Below are 24,808 nucleotides of genomic sequence, written 5' to 3'. Positions count from 1 at the left end.
AAGGAAGTGGTGACTGATGCCTGACCGTAGGGCATGTCTGTTATTTGCATAGTGATTTGTGGACTAAAAACCTAGCAGCCAATGTTGGACTTTATGAAATGACTCACCATTATCGTCGCAACTGACATTTGATTTCTGCAGGTGGGGGACTTGTGTTATTTAAATAAACAGTGGCAGTGGAAATTCAGACATAGGCAAAGAGAGGGCTGACTAGACATAGATCATTAGGCTGGATCTTTGAAGCTTTTCATTATAAGTTCTAGTCAAACAAAGAAAAAAATCCCAGGGTGTAAACAGTCAAACTTGGGGAAAGAGTTTGTAGACATTTAAATAGGGAAAATACTCTGTGACCCCTTGTCAGGGTCTGGTCCTCTGCTCCAGCCACACGGGTCCTTCCCAAGTCCCACAAGGACACCAGGTCCCCTCCTGCCGCAGGACCTTCCTCTGAGGTGCCCCTCTCCTCACCCCTCCTTCCACCTAACTGCATGCTGCAGCTCTCAGCACAAGCACCACTCTCACACTCAACTAGGCTTTCTAGTCCCTTCTCTCAGCACCCCTGTTTCTTCTGCACTTCTTTTTGACCCTTCTGCCATGTCTCCTTCTGCGATGACAGTCTTTGATTCGCCTCCCCCTTCCTTCCTGTCGGGGGGGCAGGGAACGTGCTCAGTTTCGTTCATTTGTGCTTCCTCGGCACGTTCCTTATGTCTCACACAGAGTGGACACTCAATTGTGTTATTATCAGTTCATCTCCTTACAGTCAGAAAGATGCGGGGTTTCCTGAGATCCCACAGTTAATTAGTGACAATCGTACCCTCCTTATTTAGATTCAATACCAGCTGTGTGAACATGCACAACAGGGCAGCGATCTCAGGCTCCGAGGTTAAACATAAAGGAAGCAGCCTTCCTGAATGTCCCGGGGTGGCCCACACCCATCCCTTCCCTGCTGTGGTCACCTGCGGAGTTAGCCAGTCACTCCACTGGTTACTCTGAATATGAACCTTTAAGGGTGATTTTCTCAAGTCATTTCCATCATTTCTACAAAGTATATTATTTTAAATATTAAGTAGCTTGCAATCACTTATCCTAAAAATGACATGAAGTTCTGGCAGCCTTAACATAACCCCATTTACTATTAAGAAAAGACAACATTTAGACAGTCTTCAAACTATTTGAACATTTTAGTTTTTGACAATGCTGAAGACCTTCTCTAATACAGCTTTTGTTGCAAGTTGCAGATCACTGTCTTCATTGCTATGAATGAAGTTTTCAATTAATATACGTTGTTTCTTAGTCTGTCAGTAGGAAACTGTTTTAGCATTATAATCTCTTAAATATTTTCTAACATGTGTCTCCCTTTCACGCCTAAAGAATTTCTAGCTAAAATGGAGTTTGGTCTAGATGGCAAAAGACCCAACTTCTGGGCAAGTAATCAGGTTTCAGTTTTATCATCTTTAAAGGGAGGCCAAAATCTACATATTTTTTTACTGTGTATAAATTGTAACTCAATAAAATCATTAATTAGATTAGATATTAGATAGATAAGATAAATAGATTATAGCTAGATATAGATAGATAGATATAGGATATAGATAAATGATGATAGATTGATAGATAGATAAATAGACAGGTGATAGATCTTATCCACCAAAGAGCAAGAGCTTTAATCACCAAATAATTACAGAGCCCGAAGTTTTTAGATGAGTCTCCACTACACAAAGAAGCTAGCTCTGAACAATTTCCAAATCACTGCTTTGTCTTACATAAAATCTGCTTGGCACGTAAGTGTACAGATGAGTGTGGTTGTCTCAATACCGGACTGTCTGAGCAGTCTGTGCTCTCATCCGTTTGTTTCCCCTTTTCTTGCATTTGGCGGAGAAAGACCCAAGCACCCGCCACTAGCGGTGTAGTTGGGAGTGCCCTGTGAGTGTGGGTTCCCGTGAGTGGAGAGGCCGGACCAGATAAACAGCTGAGTTGTGCTGGCAGTTTATCTGCAGTGATTCCTCTTCGGTAACACTGCGTATATTCACGATTAATTTCCTTTCTTCTTTCTTTTTTTTTTTTTAACTAGTGGTGCAAACTTGGGCAAGTTATTTAATACCACAAACCTTGTTGTCTCATCCATGCAGTGAGCATGAAATGAATTCCTGCCTCATAGGCTGGGTTATGCCTGGAATGTTTCCAGTGCTTAATCACTGTTAGCCTCTCAGACCAGTAACAGTGGCCACTGACAGTGACGGTGAGTGGGTGTCTTCTACCCGTGTGGCAGTGTCCCTGTGACTGAGAAGTAAGCTGGATGGCCAGCTGTCCTTCCATAATAGTCCATTGTAACGCCTCTGGATTGTTCTGTGTTTATTGTTTTCCTTCTCCTGCTCCCAGAGCACTCCACATGCAAGTGACCTGCAGAGCGAAAGAGAAAGAGAGAGAGAGAGAGAGAGAGAGAGAGAGAGAGAGAGCATTCAGCTATTTCCTTTAACCCCAAGCTCTTTCGTTTTGGGTCAGGAAAACATAAATCGCATAGTTGTATTTCACAGGGGCAACCGTGTGTGGAAATCTAACTAGGTAGTTAGGAACTGAAAACCATGACCCAGTACAGCCAGCAGCTGCAGGAAATGGCCAGCCCGCTCTGCGGCTGGGGACACGGAGAGAGAGGCTGGGACTATCAAATTTTAAGGCAGAAAAGGGACTTGGAGAACTGGAAGTGAGTAGGAGCTTCTGCTCACCTGGTGCCTGCTGTGTCTGAGCCCAGGGCGGGCATCTGTGGGGCTGGAACCCTCACCTCTGCGAGGGAAAGGAGAGGCTGTTTTGCGGGGGTTGCCTAGTGCCTCAAACTGGATTTAGCTGCTGCTACTAGAAAGAATTGCTGCTACCAGGGGGAGGCAACAAGGCAGGCGTGATGGTGACAGGAAGCAGGAGCCAAAACTGAAGCAGGGAGCCGACAGGAAGGACCCAGCAGTCTCTTCTGGCTCCGTGTGGCAGTGTCCCCTCACGTCCCTGATAGGCTGCGCCCAGGCAGGAGCCGGTGGTCCCTCAGAAGTGTGTGGTTTGCAGCCTCCTGACCCCGCTGTGGCTCAAGGTGGGACTGAAGCTGACAGATAAGAGCTCAGGAACTGACACACATGCACATCGTGTTTGTTGTGTCATTGGAATTAACCTCTGGTCATTCGCAAAAGGCAAAAAAAGTTCACAGACTCAGCCTGAAATGAGGAGAGCAAGGAAGTAAGTTTATTCAAGAAGAAAGAAGGTGACCTAGACGTTGCTGAGGCAGAGGACTGCACCTAACTTTAGGTTAGCTTTTCCTTATATAGGAAAGTGTAGGCAAATTTCCTTATGGCAGGAGATGTGATGCATAGACTGGGGTCATTTGATTGACATATGTTGGTTAAATAACTGGTTTCTTTCTGTGCAGGCTCTTACCCAGAATGCATAGAGAAAAAACCCACGGGGGAGGGGGGACAAACCTTAATGTTCATTCCATTCTGATTGCATTATAATAAGGCAGTTCGGTGGTACCTCCTCTTTATGAGGGTTTAGACATCTTAGACTTATTTCTAGGGCATGAGCCTGGGCGACGTCTGGGGAGGGGATGCAGGCCTGGGCAGTCCCCCTTCAGGCTCACTTTTATTAACCCTTTTCTGCGTCTTCAGTGTTGCCATCAGCTCTCTGCTTCATTTGGGGATTCTAATGTGCATAACTGGGGATTTCCAATGCTTAGCTAGTTTTAAACATTAAGAAAACGTCTTCCATCTTATTGTGGTTGCTTAGATACACATTAGCCCTGCAGTAACTTTTCCAAAGGCTAATTTTATATCCATAATTTCAGGGATCATGAAGCGTATCACTAAATAATAGACTCCGTGCGGTTATTCTAAACTTTTATCTTTTTATATTATACAAAGCATTGCCCAGTAATTAATTTACAGCATTCGATGGCATTTTCTTCGAAAAGGTCAAGTATGGCTCTGAATGAAGAGTATTACGTGTTATTAAAACGAAACGTAAATATTTATACTCTTCCCAGTAAAGTAAAAGGAGATGTGTGCCTAAAATTATATTGAGTCCCCCCAGGGAGTGTTTTCCATTTCTGAGATATTAGCAGTTTTAAGCCATTGGTTTTTCCACAGTATCAGTTGATCACCTCCAGGAACTAGGAAACTTCTGCTAATGGAGAGAAGAAGAAATGCCGTAGGCACTTTGTCGCATAGAAAACGTGTCCCTCGTAAATAATTCAAATGGACATGGTTCCACTCTGGAATGCTTTAACCTCCTGTAAATTAACAGAAGAGAAGCTGCTAGGGATACATTGCTGCAAAAACTCTAGGTCCAGTTGCGGTTGTTTCCGGTCGTTGATTACAGAGCACCGTATGTCCTAGTGAACCGTATTAGCAAAAGGCAACGTCTGTTTCATTATGCAAATTTAAATGACCATCTGGTAGAGTGCTAGTCCACTTAAAACATTTGGAGATAGCAGCATGGCACCGTTGACAAAGGGCTTGTTTTGGAGGCAGAAGACGTGAATTTCAGGCCTGGGTGCATGAGTTGACTGGTGAAATTTGGGCAAGTCACCTCTCTTTTTCACAGGTCTCCTTCATGGTCAAAATGGCTTCACAATACCCACGTTGCAGAATTATAAGAATTAAAGAATCATTTTGTTGCTATTCAAATGTATGTTTTTAATCACTCAAAACTGTATACAAACGATAGCAGATAGCAAAGTTGTATAAAAAAAGTAGAAAGATTCTAGTAAAGTCAACATATTGCAAAAAAAAAAGATCATTCAAGATTTCAATCAGCTTGCCTTTAAAAGTGTGTTCAGGAAATATTTACACAAGGTCTGAGGAGCAGAGGGGACCTCCCTGAAAATCTTGGAACAGTTTAATGACACAAAAAAAAAAAAAAAAAGAAAAAGAAATTATTCATTTACTGGTCTCAAGTGAAGTGGGCCTTTAAAAATTATGTTTTGAATCAGTTGTCACCAAAGCTTATCTGAAGTCAGGGTGGAAATTACAGACAGATATTTATGAATTTTTGACTAGTTCAAACAGTATAGAAAACAGATAGAGTGGGAAGCTATCATTCATGTGGATTTCAAATAATTTTTAAAAATAATTAGGCACCTTAATTTGGTTTCCTAGTCTGTCAGAAGTTAAGCAAACCGAAGAGGAGAGTTCAAGTTTGAATCATGACACAGGGGAAGAACTTCTCTGGTCCTCTGGTTATTGATTTTCATACCCCTGCTGATGGGCCCAGAGAACATGGGCATGTATTTGTTCTCAAGGTTTGGCTCTGGGTAGCCCGGTGACGTAGCCTCTAGTCCACACCACATATTTTTTGTTAGCATTAAACTACCAGTGACTATAAGTGTTGATTCATCAGTAAGAAAAATGAAGAACTCTTTTGCTGAGGGAAATTTAAAAGAAAAAAGATAATTGCCAATTCTTGAAATCAGTTTCTCTAAAACGAACATTTAGTATTCAGTGACAAAAGACTATGTAAATATTACATCTTCAAAAATGTTTCTTGAATTTTAAAATCACATGAGTTGACAGTGAAAAACAGGTGTTGAGTCGAAAGTCCGTCAGGCAATGATTTATTAAAAGGTGCGGCGTCTACGTGAGAAAATGCACCACAGCAAGTAAACATTAAGAGTGGCTTAAGAGTGGTTCTAATATACACCAAAGAGAATTAGCCAGAATACAAGACTGTACAAATATATTATTTTTTCAATTATGTGAAAAATGTGGATAACTTGTGGAAAAAAGATTAGAGAATGGTAGCAGTTGTTTTAGAGTGTGAGACTGGGAGTGTGGATTTTTTGCTTTTTGTGTTTTTTTCATGTATTTTTCCTTAAAATGTTGCTTTATTATTGTTAAAGCTTAATAATACCAAGCTTTACAAAAAACAAGGATTCAAAATTATATTCATTTTGTATGTCAATTATATTCATTTTGTATGCCATTAAATTGCCTTTGTCCAAAAAGTAGCTATTATTGGATAGCTAACATCCTTATTCTTCCTAGAGGCAAGTTACGTCTATTTTTATCGAATAAATTAATATATTAAAATTATTTACCAGTTTTCAGCCCTTGGTATTTAATAAAATTACATGTCTCAGATATTATTAAAGCAAACAAAATTCCAAACAAGAAATGGGCACACGATGTGCTCATTAAATGAAACAACTTAAATCCTCAAATTTCCTCAGTGGGTCGCTCTTATTAAAACCTGACTATGTTGATTTTATTTACTGTTTGAGAGAAGGTATTTAGAGTTCTTATTTTAAAATAGACCTTAGAGAATGCAGAATCATGTTTGGCTTCATTATAAACAATTACCTACTTGATTGGTAAATATTAAAGGAAAAACAGTACTCTTGGGTCTTTTAGAGTTTTCACTTTAAAATAGACCTTGGGGAAGGAACAATTATGTGTTTGGCTTCATTATAAATCACTAGCTATCTGACCCATAAATACAGAGGAAAACAGTACTCTGACAAAGCAATATTAGGGAAAATGAAGAACCATTAAAGAGAAGGAGAGGGTATATAATTCTAAGAGAGGAATGTACAAAAAGAGAGGAGGAAGGAAGAAATGTCAAGTTTTTAAGTGGCCTTTGAGATGTGGATTCCATTTAATTCAATTGGATGGCAATCTCTGTTGTCCTTCTATAATCCTAAATGGACCGTTTCCTTTGTCTCAACACTATTTCCCAATCTAATACTTTGTAAAGGAAAGATTTCTTTGGGTTGCGATACACAGAATTCTGATGAGAAAACTAATGCTTGGGTCTCCTTCACAAGCTGTCTCTCAACCACTTCCCCCTGCATTTAGAAGAACCCCGACATCTCATTTTGTAATCCCAGAAACCCTGCCCCTTCCCGTCCTTACCTTGTTATGTTTTTATGCATTAGGATAATATCCAGTCTTCCTAACTTTGATTTCTGGTCAACTCGAGTGTGCCCAATGAAAATTAAGAAACTCCCCAACGCCATTAAATTTTGTAAAATTAAATATTATGCCCTCATGCGAAGTTCCCATACCTTTCTTTAGCTTTGTTTTGTAAATTACATATCACTTTTAAAATGTTAAGTTCTGGTCCTGTGTTATCCTCCCATCAGAATGGCAGAAAGAATTGGTAAAACCTTTCCGGATTCCTTGGTGAGAAAGGAGTCACGCCCCTCCTTTGAAGCAGCTCACCAAAATACCCAGAGAAAAGGTGCTAGCCTCTGTAGGAATTGCCAACAAAGGACACAATACATACTGAGTATGTTACTAAAATGTATGTCACCTACAAAAAGTATGTCACAAACACAACTGTCTTTTCTCAACATCGTATCAGGCCTGGCCAACCCTGGAGGCTTTGCAACCTGGGCTGGGGGAAGCAATAGAGATATTGATAGACATTTATTTTCCCTATAAAATATTATTGAATTGCCTTGTAACTGAAGTAGAATGAATGCGGTGGCTTTATTTGGCCTGCAGTTTCATTATTGCGTTCTTACATTGTTACGTATTTTAGTGTACTTTAGGTATTTTCTTAACCCAATTTATAGATTAGCTTATGGAATGAACCTGCTAAATTGCACTTTCACAGCCTGGGAAGGGTCCTTCCAACACACCTTGCCTTTCATCTCAAGCCGCATCGTCCACCCTGGAAGAGATGAGTCAGTGGCCGTATTTCTTTCTCCCGCAATAGCTTTGGGTGTTGTAGCTCAGGAAAAGTACCTTCGTGTTTTGGTTCACTGACTGAAGGTGCTCTGTGAATTCAACTTATAAATAAGTAACGTAGACCTTGTTTTGTGATGGAAATGAGCAGCAGGTGTAGTTGACCTTTTTCATCTTCCCGCCCCTGGTGGTGCAGGTGGTGTTTATAACCCTTGCCAGCCTCACCCTGCCTACAGTCTTTGAAATAGGAGTATGTGGTGATATCCTCGACCTGTTCTTTGCGAGTTCTTCGGCTCTAATGGACTTGGCTTATTCGCAGAGCATGGTATCTCCCTTGAACTCTCTCATTTCATTTCTTTCTGTTTCCCAGACATCTCTTAGATTTTCCCCAGCATGTTTCCAAAACATTTTTGACCACTTTGGCTTTCTAATGCTAGAGACATTCCTGTACTAAGTTCTGCTTTAAATGTGGTTTATACACTACTTTTTCCCAAAATGAATGAATGAATATTTGGAAACCAGCCTATCTTAATTGTTATGGTATTTCATATCTTACTTTCCACAAAGGAATTGACCCACTTTCATCTGTATGTGTAAATAAGATGTAATTATGGAATAACCTATTATAAATGGTTTTTGCATTTTCTTTCTGTTCTGGTTTTCTCATTTCTGACTTTCGCATTGGGTTATTTTTATTGACCGCTTTAAAGCAATTATGAGAACGTAATCTGTGTAATGGTGTCACAGAAAAATATGTAACTATCATCCTTCTAAGTCAATAATACTGTTTTCTTTATAATGGATAACATAATAACACATCTGGTTCACTGGCAAATCGTTTTGAAAATAAATGAGTATATATACCCTCATATTTTTTCTCTGCATTTTTATGCTTCTCAAATGTGCTCAATCACACAAAATGTTGTCATCTGTGTGTACACCGTATAAAATGAAGCTTTTGAACCAGTGAATTGCATATTTATATACATGAGTAAATACTCTTGTACTCGTGTTCCTCTCATTGTTTAATGGAAATGCATTGATTGTGGTGAATATCATTTTTCACTTTTTAGCAAAAGCTTCTAAGAGTTTCATTGGTATTCCTCTTGGTTGGAGAAATTTTCAGTAGCTGACTACACAAATACCTCTGGTCTCAATGTGCACATCTAGCAGATGGTCAGAATAATCAAAACATACCCTGATGGATATTGCCCACCAGTACTTTACACAACAGAGTTTGGTCTTCATGCTTACGCCATTTCAGTCCAACTCAGTCTCCTTTTTTCTGTAGTCAGAGGAGCCTTCCCTTACTTAGGAAGTCCTGAGGGGGGTGGCACCGTGCTCATCTGTCTCTCACGGCTTTTTCTCTACCTGAGTCTCACTTCTAATTTCTTTTTTTTTTTTCCTATGAACTGTTTTCTGATCAGGCAACAATCTTTTGCCTTGTTCCCGATTCTGCGTGATCTTTTCCTCTCTTCAGACTAGTGTGCTAATGAGTGTGATATGTGAGAGGAAGATTTCTGTTCCTAAGAAGGGTAAAGCTGTTCAACCAAGCAAAGCAGGAGCCTTGAGCAGGAAGGTCAGCGTGACTTCAGTGGGTCGCATGGCACCCTGGGAGCAAAGCCCCTGGTCCTGTCACACCTTCCAAATGAGTTCACACAGGAGAGTCACATGCTATTGTCCACATAGACTAGATTTTCATTTCTTTTGAAAAATGAATTTTCCAATAAATACCTGTTTCTGAATATGAGAGAACAGCCACGATAACAGAAAGCCCTTTACTGGAATTTTGTACAAGACCATTCTCTTAATCATTTCACACATTTGATGGCACATGGGGCATAAGCCAACTCTCACGGTGTTTGTGTCTTGTGAAGGTTATTCGATTACCATGGCCGCGTGCCCCCACCTCCCCGGGCAGTAATCCCGCTGAAACGCCCCAGAGTGGCTGTCACCACGACTCGCCGGGGAAAAGGAGTGTTTTCCATGAAAGGGGGATCGAGACCAACCGTCAGTGGGTCTTCTTCATCCGGCACTAAATGTAAGTCACTTCTTGATTTTGTTCCCTTTTAAAGAAGGGTGGGGATGCATGTCATTGCACGAATACCTACGGACAATAAACTAATCAAATAATTATGGAGTGTCTGCTGTGTACTAAGGACTAGAGACATATAACATGGATGAGAAAGGGCATCTGCTTTCCACAACAATACACTGTAGGGGGAGAGAGACACAAACATGACGGGCAAAAACCCAGGACCAGTTTGAAAGCTCTTTCATCAGCACAAATAATGAACTCTTGGCCCACTTACCGTGTGACATGTTACAGTCTTGAAATGTGAATAAACAGTTCCACTTCTGAAGAAGTGGAACCTACTGTCTTTTCAGAGACACATAGGCAAAATTAGTGCATGCTTGAATATTTGAAAATGCACTGGGATAATTAAGATAGGCAAAGGATATAGTAGAGATGCTAAAAGCACAACTTGACATACTGTTCTAAGTCATTATTGTTATGTCTGAAAACATACTAATGTCATAAAAAAATAAAACAGTATTCACGTAATGTTACATTAGTAAAAAGCAGAGACACAAACTTTCCAACTAAACCCGCTTCTAAATCTTTACATAGATGGACTCAGGAAAAACCTGAATTTTGTTATTAGAATATTATTCATAAGGAAAGGAGAGCAATGTTTGCTGCATGCTTGGAGATTGCATTCTAGCAGAGGAGAGACAGGCAGTAAGCAAACAAATGAAAATGTGAGATGTTACACGGCAGATTGTCACTGTGTCAAAGAATAAGGTACAATGAAGTGACAGAGAAAGTGGGAGTGACCTATTTCTCAAGATAGTCCTATGACCATGTCTCAGAGGATGTGGCATTTGAGCAGAGACCTGGAGGAAATGCAGAGGTGAGAGGGTGCGCTCTGAAGCTGGCAGGGCAGAGGGCATGACCACCACGGACACGTTAAAATTGGAAGGGAAATGTGACTGGAACAAGACCAGAGAGGAGGAGGGAGAAGCCAGTGCAATTTGCCAGGCCATCATAGCGGCTTTGTAGCTACTCTGTACCCCAACCCTTTAAGGGAAGTAAGGCAAATACTCTCACCCGATTTTATTGATGAGTAAATGCAAAATCATGTAACTAAACTAGTAAATGGGAGAGCCAAGAATGCAACTCAGACCACCTCATTCTCAACGCCGTTTGCTCTATTTACTAGAACACTGCCCTTTACTTTTTAGCACCGTCAGACATACTAAGACGGAATCACTGTGGAAATACTTTGACACGAGAATGTGCAGACAGTAGTTGGGGAAGCAGAAACGCACTGAGGCTTCTGGTGACTGACAAAAGTATGGCGTGCTCAGACTGTGACTGAGAATTAGACTTACCTAATATTACCTAAATAGCAAGTTAAATAGAATTTGCAGGTCCCTGTGTCCTTACTTACCCATTTATCCATCTATTGCGTGAGTAGACAAATAGGAATTCCCTTTTTGAGTGTTAGTAATAAAAGAAAATGAGTTGCTGAGGGAATCTCTAAACAGAGTCCTATGTCCTCTCATGTTATTGCCTAAAGCTAAGAAAGTTCCTGAATTTGGTTCTTGCTGTGGAAAATTGAACATTGAATGGCCTGCTTGGCCTATAGGAGATTTTTCCCACATAATAATATTAACTTAATTTGAAATAGAAATGCTTTAAGCATCTATGGCCTCTTTGCCCTGTGGTCACTTTTAAAACAAAGTTTATCCGTGGGAGCGATGCTGGGCCCTTGGCCACAGCAATGCCACGTGGCGTGAGTGTTCTGAGCTGTGAGAGCACTTGGCCTCCCGGAAGCGCCAGAAGCACTCCTCAGTCTTTGTAGCAACTAGAAACACCCTAGTCCACGGTACAGCTTGGACAATTCTCCATTCTTCTTTCAGAATTTTTAATATGACTAAATTCCACTGAGGAGGAAAACCATGTCAGGAAAAAATATACGAATGCGATAATTTTCCAATGTTAAAGAGTGACCAGTGTCTAAAACGGATGACTCTTTTAAAAGTTAGATTGCCACTCGCCATTTCTGTCCCTTTTCAAATCCACGTGAACTAGTGCTGTCATCAGCTTGTCCCATCCCACATCGTGGCATCATAAGATCAAGAGAAGTGATGCTGCGAGGAGACATTTTACAGCAGAGAAGACGTGCCTACCTGTGAGCTTTAGCTATTGTTTCTTAGTGGGAAAGACATCAGTGCCCTCTGGGAAAGATAACCGATTCAATCAATGTCTTTAAATAATGAATTTAAATTCTAATGTTTCACAAGGAAAACTTTGGTAGGTTTCAATGCCTTTGGGGTCCTGTTAATGCCCTTCAATAACAGAATAGGTGACACCAAACAGGAAATTAAAGACAGTTCAATTGAATTTATGACATAGTTGTTGAAAACCTACCCCAACTCTAAGGAAATGGTGTTGTGTTGGGTTTTTCTCCCCCAAAATAGCCTGTGATTTAAATATGGAGTGAAAGCATCATTCAGAGAAGCAATGCTAATATCAGCATCCATTATCCTGAGCAAAGTGTATATTCTGCTCTCAGGTCCTAAGGGAATTCCCGCTGGCCAGAGGGATCAGACAAGTCTTCACCGAGGGTACTCAATTGACTTGAGAAGGGCGGGTGGATTTGGAAGGAAGGAAGCAGAGAGGCTGCTGCTTCCGGGAGACTGAATGGAGGTGGAGAATCGCTGAGGCCTGGGATGAATCCATGTTGCACAGCGTAGTGTTACTGTGGCCCTGGAGAGATCCTTTAACCCCGTCTGCTTCTATTTTCTATCTGGAAAATGGAAACAATAATACTGTGGATCCAATAGGTTGTTGTGGGAAATTTTATAAAGAGAAAGGTAAACCCTGCTCAAATCCCAACCTGGTATTCGATACACAGCAGCCCAACCAAAACATTTATAATGTATCTATAATAAATACATGCATTTGTGAGCCTCTCTGCTGGGCCTTCTCACCAGGGTTTTATGTGGCCCCTTAATAAAACCAGATTTTAACATAGAAGAAAGGCAAATAACAAAATGTCCAACAATATCTATCATCGAAGATGGTTTTCTCAGTCCTACATTTTCCTTTGTGCTCCACTGACAGCTCCAGGAAGGGTCAAATCTTTCCTCTGTGGGGTTATAAAAGCGTGTAAGCAATACGTCCTGTCGACAAATCTTAGTCACGTTTCTTACCTGTGCTGCTGCTTCTCCGCTCTTTTCCGAGATCGGGTCCTAATCAGCAGAGCCTCAGCCACCCTCGTAGCTTCTTACCTCATTGTCTTCACCCTACGTCCTCCCCAAACCCCATTAATCCCACATCGAGCTGCAGGATTATTCTAAACTAACTGCATTGTCAATCCCTCATTCAAAATTAAAAATGACTACCACTTACCAGGTAAGAATCCACGCTCTTCCGTGCACTTCCCAAGGTATACCAGGTGTGGTACTTCCATTCCCATTCCCCACGCCCGACGCTCGTCCTGGCTTGCCGGGACAGGGTCTCTCCAAGTCCCACTCAGGTCATGCCCGTCTGATGAAACAAGTTTCACTCTTCTCTGCTACAAGGGTGTCATCTGTCCTCTAAAGCGAACCAATCGTTCATCTTCCCATTGCTCATCTGTCTTCCCTCTGTGGGACGTAAGGCCATCTGCCTCATGTACTTATTCGTATGCACATCTAATCTTACATATTTATGGAATATGTGTCACCAATATTATTTTTGCTTTTCGCATTTTACTTTGTGTTTTTCACCCATTTCACTGTTGGCTGTGAGCTACATCTTTAGAAACGCTGTAACTAAAAGAAAGCTAGTTATAGACTATCTTGAGTTTATACTACAAAGGCCCACCTACATTTGAACCTGAACTCTACCTGTTCAGACTATTCTATCTCATAAAGTCATTATGTGAAGTCATTATAGGGCTCTGAGAATGTCGTGTAGATTGTCAGGTTCTCAGGTTTCTTACTGATGACGTAGGGTATGTAAAAGTGATTGATGAATTAAGGTCTATGCAAATTATAGTATTCCTTTATTTTTTATGTAAATAAGTTATCAAAGGCTGGAGGAAATAAATAAAAAGAGTCCTATCATTGCTGAAGTCCACATGGTTGCAAACATTTTTTAAGTTTTCTAAATAGCTCAGAGTGAGCAGGGTGCTGGTGAGGGATGGCAGGCGATTATTTAGAGCACAGTTTCTAAGACGTGGCACTGCAACCGTTTGCATCGGATGAGTCTCTGGCGTGGCGTTGGAGGCTGACCTGGACCTTGTAGGACACTTAGGCCAGATGCCTGCTAGATGCCAGGAGCACCGCCCTCTCTGAGACATGACAATCCTAATTGTCTCCAGACATTGAAAATGTCCCCTCCAGGGCTCTGTTACCCTCTGTTAAGAATCACTGATAGGGACAGGGAGCTGAGGAGCCTTTATTTGTCTGTGAAGACACTTGACCTGCGGATGATTAAAATGAATCGGAATATTTTCCACCACGTAAATCTGAGAGGCACATGTTTTTCCATATCGGCAGATGGTATCATCCCGTGTGCGTCAACTCCTTTTCAGACTATATCTCATGTCACAGCAAGAGGCACAGACGTGACTTTGTTGACTGTACCGGAATATGATACTATGTGTCACCAAATCGATGAACTATTTAGAGAGAGACGGTCTGAAATGGTTTCATACGACTTCTTTTTCTTTTTTCCTAACTGAAATACTACAGTGACAGTTTAGGAAAAATATTTAAGATTATCTGTATGATGTAACCTGACTCCTAGCTTCTCCTTGTGTCTGAAAACAAGATGAAGTAATTTATCTTAGGAACTTTGTTAGTTTTTTATTTTTTTCCCCATTTCTCATTTTGCTAGTCTTGAAGAATAATTCTAAATTCAAGCCCTATAACCACTCATAGAAAAATGAATTCTTATATTCAACTGGACAGCCACAGATTTTTATTATGACAGTGTGCTTTTTTTTGGTCTGTAATTTGTTTGCAGTTTTTTGTTGTAGAATTTATGTAGAGGAAAGGGGTACACGACATTTTATCTTTTGAAAATAGTGTGACTAAAACACCTGTGATGCGTGGAGCCTCAGCTGTGTATTCGGACAAACTCATCCTCTGTATTAACTTAAAAAAACCATCTCTAACTCATTACTCCCACATTTATTTTCCTACCTTTGATCTGTCCCGTAAACTCCAGACTCCTGTACCCAACGGCCTGCTTATCACCTGTATTTGGCATCTCACAGTTAACAAGTCTAAAAACTCCAACCTTCCCCTCAACCTGAGCCCCTTGGAAGCCTTGGCCCTCAATCTTTAAAATATCCGCGGGTCCCATCTACCTCTCATCACCCACCCGCCACTGCCTTGGTCCCACCCACCCTCCCATCATCTGTCCCTGAGGTACTTCCACGGCCTTCTTAGGGATCTCGCTGACTCCACCCTTGCCCGCTCCTGTCTTTTCATGCTCACAGTCCGAGGATGCTCTACAAATGTGGCCCCCATGTCACCCAGAGGCAAAGCCACAGTAGTTACTTCAGCACCAGACTCTGCGCAGTCTTCTCCACACCCCGGCGCCCCTCTCTCTGCCGGCCTGAGCTCCTCTCCCACTTACTCGTCCCGCTCCCGCCACCCCGGCCTCCCTGCTGTCCCGGGGACACCCCACGCACACGCCGTCTCTGGCCTTTGTGCTTATGGCTCCTCTGCCTCACACCGTGTCCCTCCCACTACCCGCAGGCAGTCCCATCACTCGTGCCCCAGCACCACCACCCCCGTACTGAGACTTTGCTCAAATGTCACCTTATCAGTGAAACTGTCCCTGGCCACCCTATGAAATGACAGGTCTCGCTCCCTAGCCAGATCTTCTCTAACCTTTTGTCTGCATTATTTTCTCCATCCATGTGTGTGGGTGTGTGTGGGTCTGTTCATTATAGTTTGAAACAGTGTAGTGTGTTGTTTAAAACACTATAACCATCAAATGCTACATATTGTTACACTACTATTCACTAGGCTTTGATATATCGGTGTTTATTGGTGTTAAATGTACACTTATAAATAAAATAGTTGCAAACCTTAAAAGTTAGATAGATGGATGGATGGATGGATGGATGGATGGATGGATGGATGGATGGATGGATAGATAGATAGATAGATAGATAGATAGATAGATAGATAGATAGATAGATATACCGGCCGTGCCAAAAAAAGTAATGCATACACATGACTTGTCTTCATCTTTTGTTATCAGCAGATATTGAATATTACAATTTTAATGCAACTTTTGCCTTTCTTAAAATGTGTGTATATTTCTTTGGCACTGTCTAGATTATACTTTTGTGTATCGTCATCTCCCACCCCTTGGTGGGCATTCCATGGTTTCAGGGACGTCGTCTCTCTCCTCTGCTAATGTATGCCCTGCTCCTGGGTCTCCATAATTATTGTTGAGTAAAGAAGTTAGACACTTGCGTTCAAAACCCAGAGCAGTTCCTGCTCGTGTCAAGGAGAGAGACGCTGGAATGAACGTTCCTTCAGGGTCATCGGATGAAACTGTGGAAGGAGGATGTGTCTGCTGAGCAGACGGCCCCAGGGCTGAGGGTGACTTCTCAGTTTGGCAGCATTTGAGCTGGTCATCGAAGGACTAAAGGGCATGACCAGGTGGAGGAGATGGGCAGAGGGGTGGGTGCCTGAAGAGGGCTGACGAGCTCGGTGACCAGGCCGCAGAGCATCCAGAACACAGCAGAACGGGAGGCGAGGGGAGGTGGCTGGGGGCCCCCAGGAACTGAAGTGGTTTTCTCTGATTCTAACACTCACAACTGCAAATTGCAAATCTCATAGTGTCAATAATTAGATCTAATTTTCCCAAGCTCCTGGGGGACTTTTACATAACAATTGTATAACAGCAAGTTGATTAAAAGTATTCAGTACTATTCTTAGGGAAACAGACACTCCTCACTCTCGCTATCTAATGTGTTATGTAAACAAAGGCATTAACTCTGATGTGTCTTTAAAGAGGAGGATAGTTTGAAGAATTGAGGGAGAATTGGGAAAAAATGCAAACGGCTTGTTGCCAGAGGCATGTGTTCTTCCCTATTCTGTTATCAAAGTGCTTCTGCCTGAGGCGTATTTCCACACGAATTTTCTTTCCTTCCCGCTTGCTTCTCTCTCTCAGCATTAGACAGTCAGCTCCAGTTTGGTGCCCGGCACACCATGGCTTTCAATAAGCTGTGTTGTTGGTCTGGCAGAAATGGGTGGGCACTGAGCATATCAAAATGTACACATCTGTGGGGACAGAGCCCCAGAAAGCAGTTTCCAGGCTCTCGGCCTCACATAGAAAGGTGCTGGCTCAGGTAGTAAATGGCCATCAACTGTGGTTGGATGGCCATCAGCTGTGGCTAGTTGGCCGTCAACTGTAACCAGTGAGCCATTGGCCACTAATATGACTGCTGTGGCTACGCTAGCAGCAAATGGGGGCTAGCAAGAAGATGGTGGCTGGCAAGCACGGATTGCAGTTAGGACGGCGGGTTGCAGACATTGTGGCTCCTGTGTCTCCAACCCAGCCGCCAGCAAGAATATAGTGGTATGACTCCCCTACCTATGGCTCCGTGGGTGTTCCTTTTTGGGCCTCACCCTGTCCTGTGTTCTTATGTGGAGAGCAGGACTAGAGACCCCGCATGACACCCCACGTGACAACATCCCTACACATTTTCTGGCTTTTCTAACGTCTTACTATGTGTAAGACACTGAGCTAAGTTCTATTAAGAATGCAGAGAGAGGGAGAAGGAAGGAGGGAGAGAAAACAAGAATTGGATGCCCTCTCTCCATTCCAGAGTGTCCTTGTAGAGAGCCTATGATGGGGTAAATCCATTAATATGTCTCGCTTCAGACAACTGTCCAATAGTCCTTCTTTTGTGGGATTATCAGAGACCAGAATAGCTTATTAATCGTGAATCTGACGAATGTTTCATGGGTCTGGTCTAGGATGAGATGACAGAGTTTCCGTTAGGTACTAACCTGAGTCAGGGTCTCCTCTTAAACATGTGACTGTCATTGTTAATTGAGGAGGGCAGACCCTCAAGCCCAGGCCTTCATGCTACAGGGGCCTCATCAGGAAGAAACGGCGCTTATTCAAACACAGAAAACATTCGAAAGCATGGCCCCTGCAAGTCAATGCCTGATCAGATCGCCCCTCACCAGGCGCTTACAGCTGAATATGAAGAGTAGACACGAAAGGAAACATCCACAAGTAGTGTGTGTGTGAGGCAGGAAGCGTGCGGTGCCCTGAGGTGGGTGACAGCTGAGACATGCCTCGCCTGCTGGGCGGAGGAAGGATTCATAAAAGAGGCAAGTCTTCTAACGAGCCCCAAAAAACATGCGGTGTTTTGATAGACATATTCGGGGGAGGGAGGGAGGCTTCGCTGGGGTAAACATGTAAAGAACAAAAATCATCTCCTAGCAACACTAGTGTCTCCTGCTCCTAAGACTGGTGGGGCCTGAGGGTGTTGTGGGCGTGGGGCCTTGTGGGCTTTGCCTCAGTCAGTTCTTAGAAGAGGCCTCAGGTAGAGGATGGAAGTGACACAGATGAGGAGCCTGAATCTTAGCGGTGACAAGTGACTCCCAGAACCAGAGCCTCTCAGGTTCCACACACTATTTGATTAGCACTAACTGTTCTGTGCAAGTGAAGACTTTGCTTTGAAAAGAAAGGGAATACATACCTAGAGCTAGACTTTGGAGCAGGCCCTGAATTCCAGTTTAAAGAGTCGGTTTGTGCATGTGCGAGGGTTTCTGGGTTTTTTTCATAGATATGGGGACATTCTGGAAGTGTCAGTAGGAAGGCTGATGGCTGAGAAATATTACTTTGAGGGCACGACAAGAGGCCAGGCAGACGGTAAGCAAGAGCCCAGTGAACAGAAAATGGACGGGCTCCTTGGAACTTAAGGCTCATCTTAAGCCTGAAGTAACTTTTGTTTGGGGGAAAATATCAGAAATCAAAGTTGCTAAGATTTTGAAAGTTCTAAGTTGAGAAATGTGTCGTTATAAATATATACATCTAGTTGGATAGAGTCAGTAAAAACAGACAGGGAATTGCTGTAACCCGCCAAGCAGGAGAGACATTAACAGGGCCCAAAAAGTAGCAAAAAGGCAGAGGGGAGAGAGAGAAGCCTGTCAGATACAGAGGTGGCTCACTCATCCCAGGAGTCCACCAGGACGCCAGGCAGGAAAACACAGAGCCGTCTAGCCCATCTGAGTGCTCTCCGGGACCTGCTCCAAGAAAGGGGCCGGCAACCTGCTCAGGGCTGCAGACAGGCCCACCGTGTCCTGGTGGGCCGGGACATAGGGACAGAACCTGTCCGCTCCCATGCTGGTTGTCTCTGAGCCTGGAGAGAATTCATTAATGAGACCCCTATTTTATAACGACCTTGCTTTGACCTTGAGCATTCCTACAGTGCTAGACGAGTCTAGATATATAAAGGAAACGTTGGAGCCCTGGACACCTAGATGTTCCTACTCGGTGAATCCAGATTTCTGGTTGGTTTGTAATGTAGTTTCTATACAATGAGGCATCTGGGGCTTATTTGTTTATGTTTTTGAAGGTGATAAATAAATTTCAATTAGTCAGCTGCGTCCCTGGATGGAGGGTTGGTTCCACTTCCTAAGAAATCTATTCTGTGACTTTCCAGCCACGGTCCCATTTTTCCTGCACTGAAAACTCATGTTATACGATAAGATATTTTCTATTAAATTTGATAGGTTTTAGTAAAACTACATGACATGCTTTCATCAAAAGGAATGGAAATCATTCTTCAAAGCAGAATCAATTTGCAGTTGTGACAGATGATGTTTTGCAAATTTAGCTGCAGTTCAGCAATGACACTTTTATGTCTGAAATAATTGACATGAGGAGCAATTCTCTAGTTTAAACTGTGCTCTGTTGGCTGTTGGGTTCATAATGGGAACACTCCATGGGATGCCCGATTCTTACAGTTTTTATTTTGCAAACTACTTTGCATTATAAGTAAAAAAAAAAAAAAAATATGAAAAATGTTTGATTTTATAATGGAAAATGTTTTCTCATTTTTCTATTGGAAAAAAAATCTGTTCTTCCTTTGAGCAATTAGTGTATATTGTTGCATAATTTATCACATATATTGTATCATATATCTTAGTTGACAAGTAGCTCTGTTTCAAGCAAGCATAGATTGCATTTAGTTTGTTTTTATTATTTATAATAAATTTCCTGAAAACTAAAGAATCAAGTTAAATCCTCAATTTCTTCCAAAATTTCTGGGGACTATCCAAGCTGAGATCGTTATAAACTTGAAAGGAAAAGGGATTGAGAAGAGTAATCGCTGATGTGAACAGTTGTGTCCTGTGCTCTGAGCACAGCTCTCGCTGAGGCACGGACACCCCAAACCCATCTAATGAAAGTGCACAGGCAGGTGTAGCTGTTGCACGGTGGCACCTTCAGGCTCTGTCATTGGGGCATCTGTGACAACGTCTCCAACGGCGCTCATCCAAATGAGAAAATAAGAACCGTGCGGTGAATTTTTTGTAAACATATTTCATTTAAATTATTGTTTTGAAAATATGAGATTGTCCTTTTCTTAAGCCCTTTTCTCCATAGTTATTCTAGTTGATAACAGGATGTTGGTGTTTTAAACATCCTTACTTAACAAAATGAAAAGTGGTCAATCTTATGTCAGTCCCATTGTTTGATCTTTAAAACCATGCTAAGCAGTGAAAACCTGGAGTGGGAACCATTGCTGTAGAAAACATCAATGGGAACTTGAATGACTTTATTTTCCCTCCAGCCCCAGGGCTTCAGGAGGAGCATGCCCAGCCCAGGAGAACCCCAAAGTTCTATGAGTTGGAGAAAGTTCTCTAGCATCTAAGAGATTTCTTTAGAAGACAAATGTTGTATCCTGGTTTCAGTCAATGACCAAAGAACCGGACTGAAACTATCACTGCCTGAAAGCATATATTATAACATCATCCGGAAATCAGTGTTCACACAACTGTCATGATTAAACCGGGCCTCAGTCTGACTCCACGGTGGTACAGACTTACTCTCCCGCTTGCCAAAACTGAGGTTAGGATCATTTATGAACTATTTTGAGGCCCCTCTATCCCTTCTCATAACCTTCAGTGAAAAGACACAATATCAAATGCTCGCCTAACGGAGAACAGCTGTACCTGGCCCCATCGTGGGGGAGCCCAGGGTCGCTGGAAGTCACGAGGGACTGGGAGCATCCAATGTGATTTGGCGCCGTCTTGGGAAAACACGGGGTGTCTACGAGGTGTGTTCTAAGCGAGTCGTGGAGCCTTTGACTTTCTGTTGCTTTCTGTCCTTTCCCCCCTTTTCCAGTGAAATCAGACGAGTTACAGACCATCAAGAAGGAATTAACCCAGATCAAAACTAAGATTGACTCCTTGCTAGGGCGCCTGGAGAAGATTGAGAAGCAGCAGAAGGCCGAGGCAGGTAAGTGAAAAGGCTCTGCGGCCACAGACAGGTCGGAATTCATCCAGAGATGCTGTCAATCCCCGAGGCAGGCAGGGCCTGGGGCTCGGGCTGAGCTTCATCGAGTTTGCTGCAGACCCGCCAGGGAAGCCTGGATGTAAGCCTAGCATGGCAACCGTGTCTGATCTGTGGCCTTTTAGAGAACAGGAAGCAATTTCTCTAAAATTCATATTTTAACAAAAGGAAGAAAAAAACAAAAAGGATTTTGATGCTAATAATAAGTCATAGTTGGATCATAATTGAAAGTTCATACGGCACAATCAAGTAGCCTTTAAGAAAATGAACTGATGAAATAACACTGTCAGGCTAAAGTAATATTCACATTTCATTAAATTAACTGCAGTGACATTTAACAGATTTCAAACCCATGATTACAAAGCCCAAGCCCTGTGGAAGGAACTTCAGGACCCAGTTGCGGAACGTCCCCACCGGGGCACCACCCCCGGCCAAGTTACTGATTGCGTTCTTTACAACGTGACGTCCTCTCTCTGCGTTATCAACCCGGACTCTCGTCCCATTCTAATGTCTATTTTCTGTGGCAGCAGATGTTTTGTTTTAAATCACAGACTAGGAGAAATGGGATGGTCTTAGAGATGAGCTAGTGGACAGTCTGACAAGTGTGCCCTGCAGGCCCCAGGTGCCACCGGGTTCCTTGGCGATGATATAAGCTGAGAAGGGACCCCGGGGGTGGATGAACTCGTCCTCCTGCAAACCAGCCTTTGCTCCCCGCTGGGTGGCATGGCCTACGTCTATTTTGTCCCCTGGGATTCAGCGTAAGACTTTGCTTGCTAAACGTGTCACTTTAAAAAACATAACTGTTTCAAAAGCCATTATCAAACCCAACCTCCTCACTTCCCAGATGAGAAAACAAAGTTTCAAAGAGGCAAAGGGCCACATAACTAGTTAGTGAGAGATTAGGTCCGAAGCCCAGGTCTGTGAGTGACCCAAGGCCGTTTATAGCCTCAGTCTCAGGATCCCCAGGTCCTGGCCCAGAATGTCCCTGAGGCAGGGCTGGCTGCCTGGGTAGCTCCTCACTGAGGAGCTCCCGTTGGGACGAGGGCCCTGGTGACCGTCCTGTCCCTGCGGGGACGACCCGAGCTTCCCTTCTGTGACTAGGCATGTGGGGCTCTAGGGTGCAGGAAGACAGCTGGGAGGTGGCCGCATCGCGTGGGGGTGACAGAAATAAATCGGGTTCCAGTGTCACCCACCACAGCCTTCACCTCAGCTTTCTGGTTTAGGAGACGTTGCACCAAAGGGCGTGGGAAGGCAGCCTGGGGCAGTCCTGTAGCACAGCCATCACACGAGGGGACGCTCAGTGATCAGACAGCTCTGGGGTCCGTGCCACAGACATACAGGCACATGGCGTTTCTTACTCCTTTCCTGCAGCCTGTGCATGGACCCAGCACCTGGCAGCCTCTCCCGAGCATGTTTTCAGTTAATATGGATGAGACACGATAAAGGATACCATCATTCTTATTGAGAAATTTCTCTTTTAAATACATTTTCTGCTGGGGAAAGACAGGCTGCCCACACTTCCTACTAGAGAAATGCAGACTTTAGAAAGGTTTTCATATGCTGTCTGTGGCACTAATCTAAAGTGTTACTGTAGCTGAAATAGCCTGTGTTGTGCCTAAATCAATATTTTCCTTTGAGGAACTTCTGTGAAATTCATTATTATGTAAAACAACCCTTCCAGCAAAGGACTTTGATAACCAATTTGCACTTCAGTTTAAAGGATTGTGGAGGACTCATTTAAATATAAATCACCTCAAAGAGAAAAATGTGATACTTACTCCATCATATTATACCTCCCAGTTTCCTGCAATGGATAAGACCTTCCACAGTCTCTTCTTAGAAGACCCTTTGTAAATGTAACACTACAATTCAGGGCTTGCGTTTTCTTTTCGTGAAAGGCTGTCACCTTATTTTTGTACGTGCGTCAACTTTCCCAGGCATGAGACAGTTATTTTTCAAATGCTAGGCTTAGGCTTTTGATATTTGTGTCTTTCTTACTTTCACATGTTAGGAAGAAAATGGAATTATTTAATTTGTAATTGCATTCTCTTAGTAATTGTCTCCTGAACGGTATTTGCCTTCATGGAGACAGGTGGTCCTTTTCTATAATTTCCTTATGAAAAGAAATCAGGGTTGTATGGAAAGAGTCAACACTACATTATAGAGATATAATAAAATTCTTTAAAATACTCAGTATCTCCTTATTAAATGTATGGGGCACTCACATCAATGCATATTTGCTTGCAAGGTAATTATTTAGTAGCTAACATTGACTGTTCATTATCACTGTTACAGGCATCTCATTCCCAATTTACTCATAGTTATTTGACAATGAAAGTGTCCAGCATAAAAGTAGTGGCAAGGAAGAGATGGAGGATAACAAACAAAAGTTGGGGAAAGCCGCCCGGTACGAAGCTTGTCCCGAGTCCATTTCACAGTATCACCTGTTTTCTCCATCTTATTGGAAGTGAATTTTTAAGCTATCAGAAGTCATTGTAATGATGTGTAATGACATCATTTTGGAGTCTCTGTACCTTAGATTGCTTTGAATAGATATTTGTGTGGTCTCCTGACTCTTCCTTTGAGACTGGAAATTTCCCAGGACAAGGTCATGTTTTCTCTTCCTTTGTAACCCCCTCCCCCCACCATGCACTGCCCCGGGCTCCACTGGGCACGTCTTTCACTTCTCTCCAGCTCAAGCCCCCACACTGTAAACTAGAGGAATGGATTACGGCCTCAAATGTATTCCCAGCTTTTAGATTATGACTAGTATGGATCCACCATGCTTACGTTACTGTTTCCCATAGGCTAATTCAAATAACACAACTTTGGGGTAGAGTAACTATGTAGATTATTGAAAACAACAGACCAACTTCTTATCAGTTTACCCTATAATTGTGCCTCATTCCTAGACAGTTCGTTCAAAAGAACCCCATACAAATTGCCACATGTGGATAGCACAATTTATGTGTGGGTTACACAGTGATATTAAATGACCCAAAAGGGTGAAGGGAGAAACAAGCAAAACGAAAGACCAGATGTCATACAATGAGTACATTCCCTCCATGGGCAACCATATTTTTAAAAAAATCAAATTTCAGGCATAGAGTCTCTGCTGTGAAAAGGCGATTAGACATTATTTCGTTCCACTTTGTTTTCAGGGGTATGTCTAACACATGACCAGCCAGTCTCACTGAGGCAATTCCAATGACAGTAGATAATGATAACGATAATGTCAGACCTAAGCATTAAAAGGTCTCAAACCACAGTCCCCGAGGATAAATTTGTCCTGCCCATACGACTGGTAAAAGATACAGATTTTTTTCCCGTACATTAATGTCCAAGAGTTGGACTATTACAAGTAAATGGAATATTGCAAATACTTCTTCTTTTCAGAAATTGAAGGTTCAGTATTGCTACTCACTGTACCCATGGCGGGCAGGTCTCAGTGTGCTGACACCTTTGTACAGTCACATACACACACACGGATGCGATTCACTTGGTCCCTGCCACACTTGTGTCTCAGGCTCCTAGGACATAGGTTCTCCTCTCCCTGAGCCAAATGTATTTTGCTTTCACTTGGTTCAGT

At 42.6% G+C, this 24,808-nt stretch overlaps 1 protein-coding gene across 16 annotated transcripts in view; it reads left to right on the top strand.

Moving 5' to 3' along the window:
- The window catches only part of RALYL (RALY RNA binding protein like), a 1,518,143-nt gene that overhangs the window by 1,461,526 nt on the left and 31,809 nt on the right, over positions 1-24,808 (top strand). For all 16 annotated transcript variants that reach the window (XM_074318489.2, XM_074318485.2, XM_019726291.3 and 13 more), the window contains 2 exons: positions 9,539-9,702; positions 21,052-21,165. In XM_074318489.2, coding sequence (XP_074174590.1) covers positions 9,539-9,702; positions 21,052-21,165 — 278 coding nt within the window. The remainder of the gene's footprint in view (positions 1-9,538; positions 9,703-21,051; positions 21,166-24,808) is intronic.

This window comes from Rhinolophus sinicus, chromosome 7 (genome assembly GCF_057876585.1).
Source record: "Rhinolophus sinicus isolate RSI-liver-muscle chromosome 7, RSI-T2T, whole genome shotgun sequence".
NCBI classification, from domain to species: domain Eukaryota; kingdom Metazoa; phylum Chordata; class Mammalia; order Chiroptera; family Rhinolophidae; genus Rhinolophus; species Rhinolophus sinicus.
Note: the sequence above shows the minus strand (reverse complement) of the source record. Positions and strands in the feature narration are given on the sequence as shown.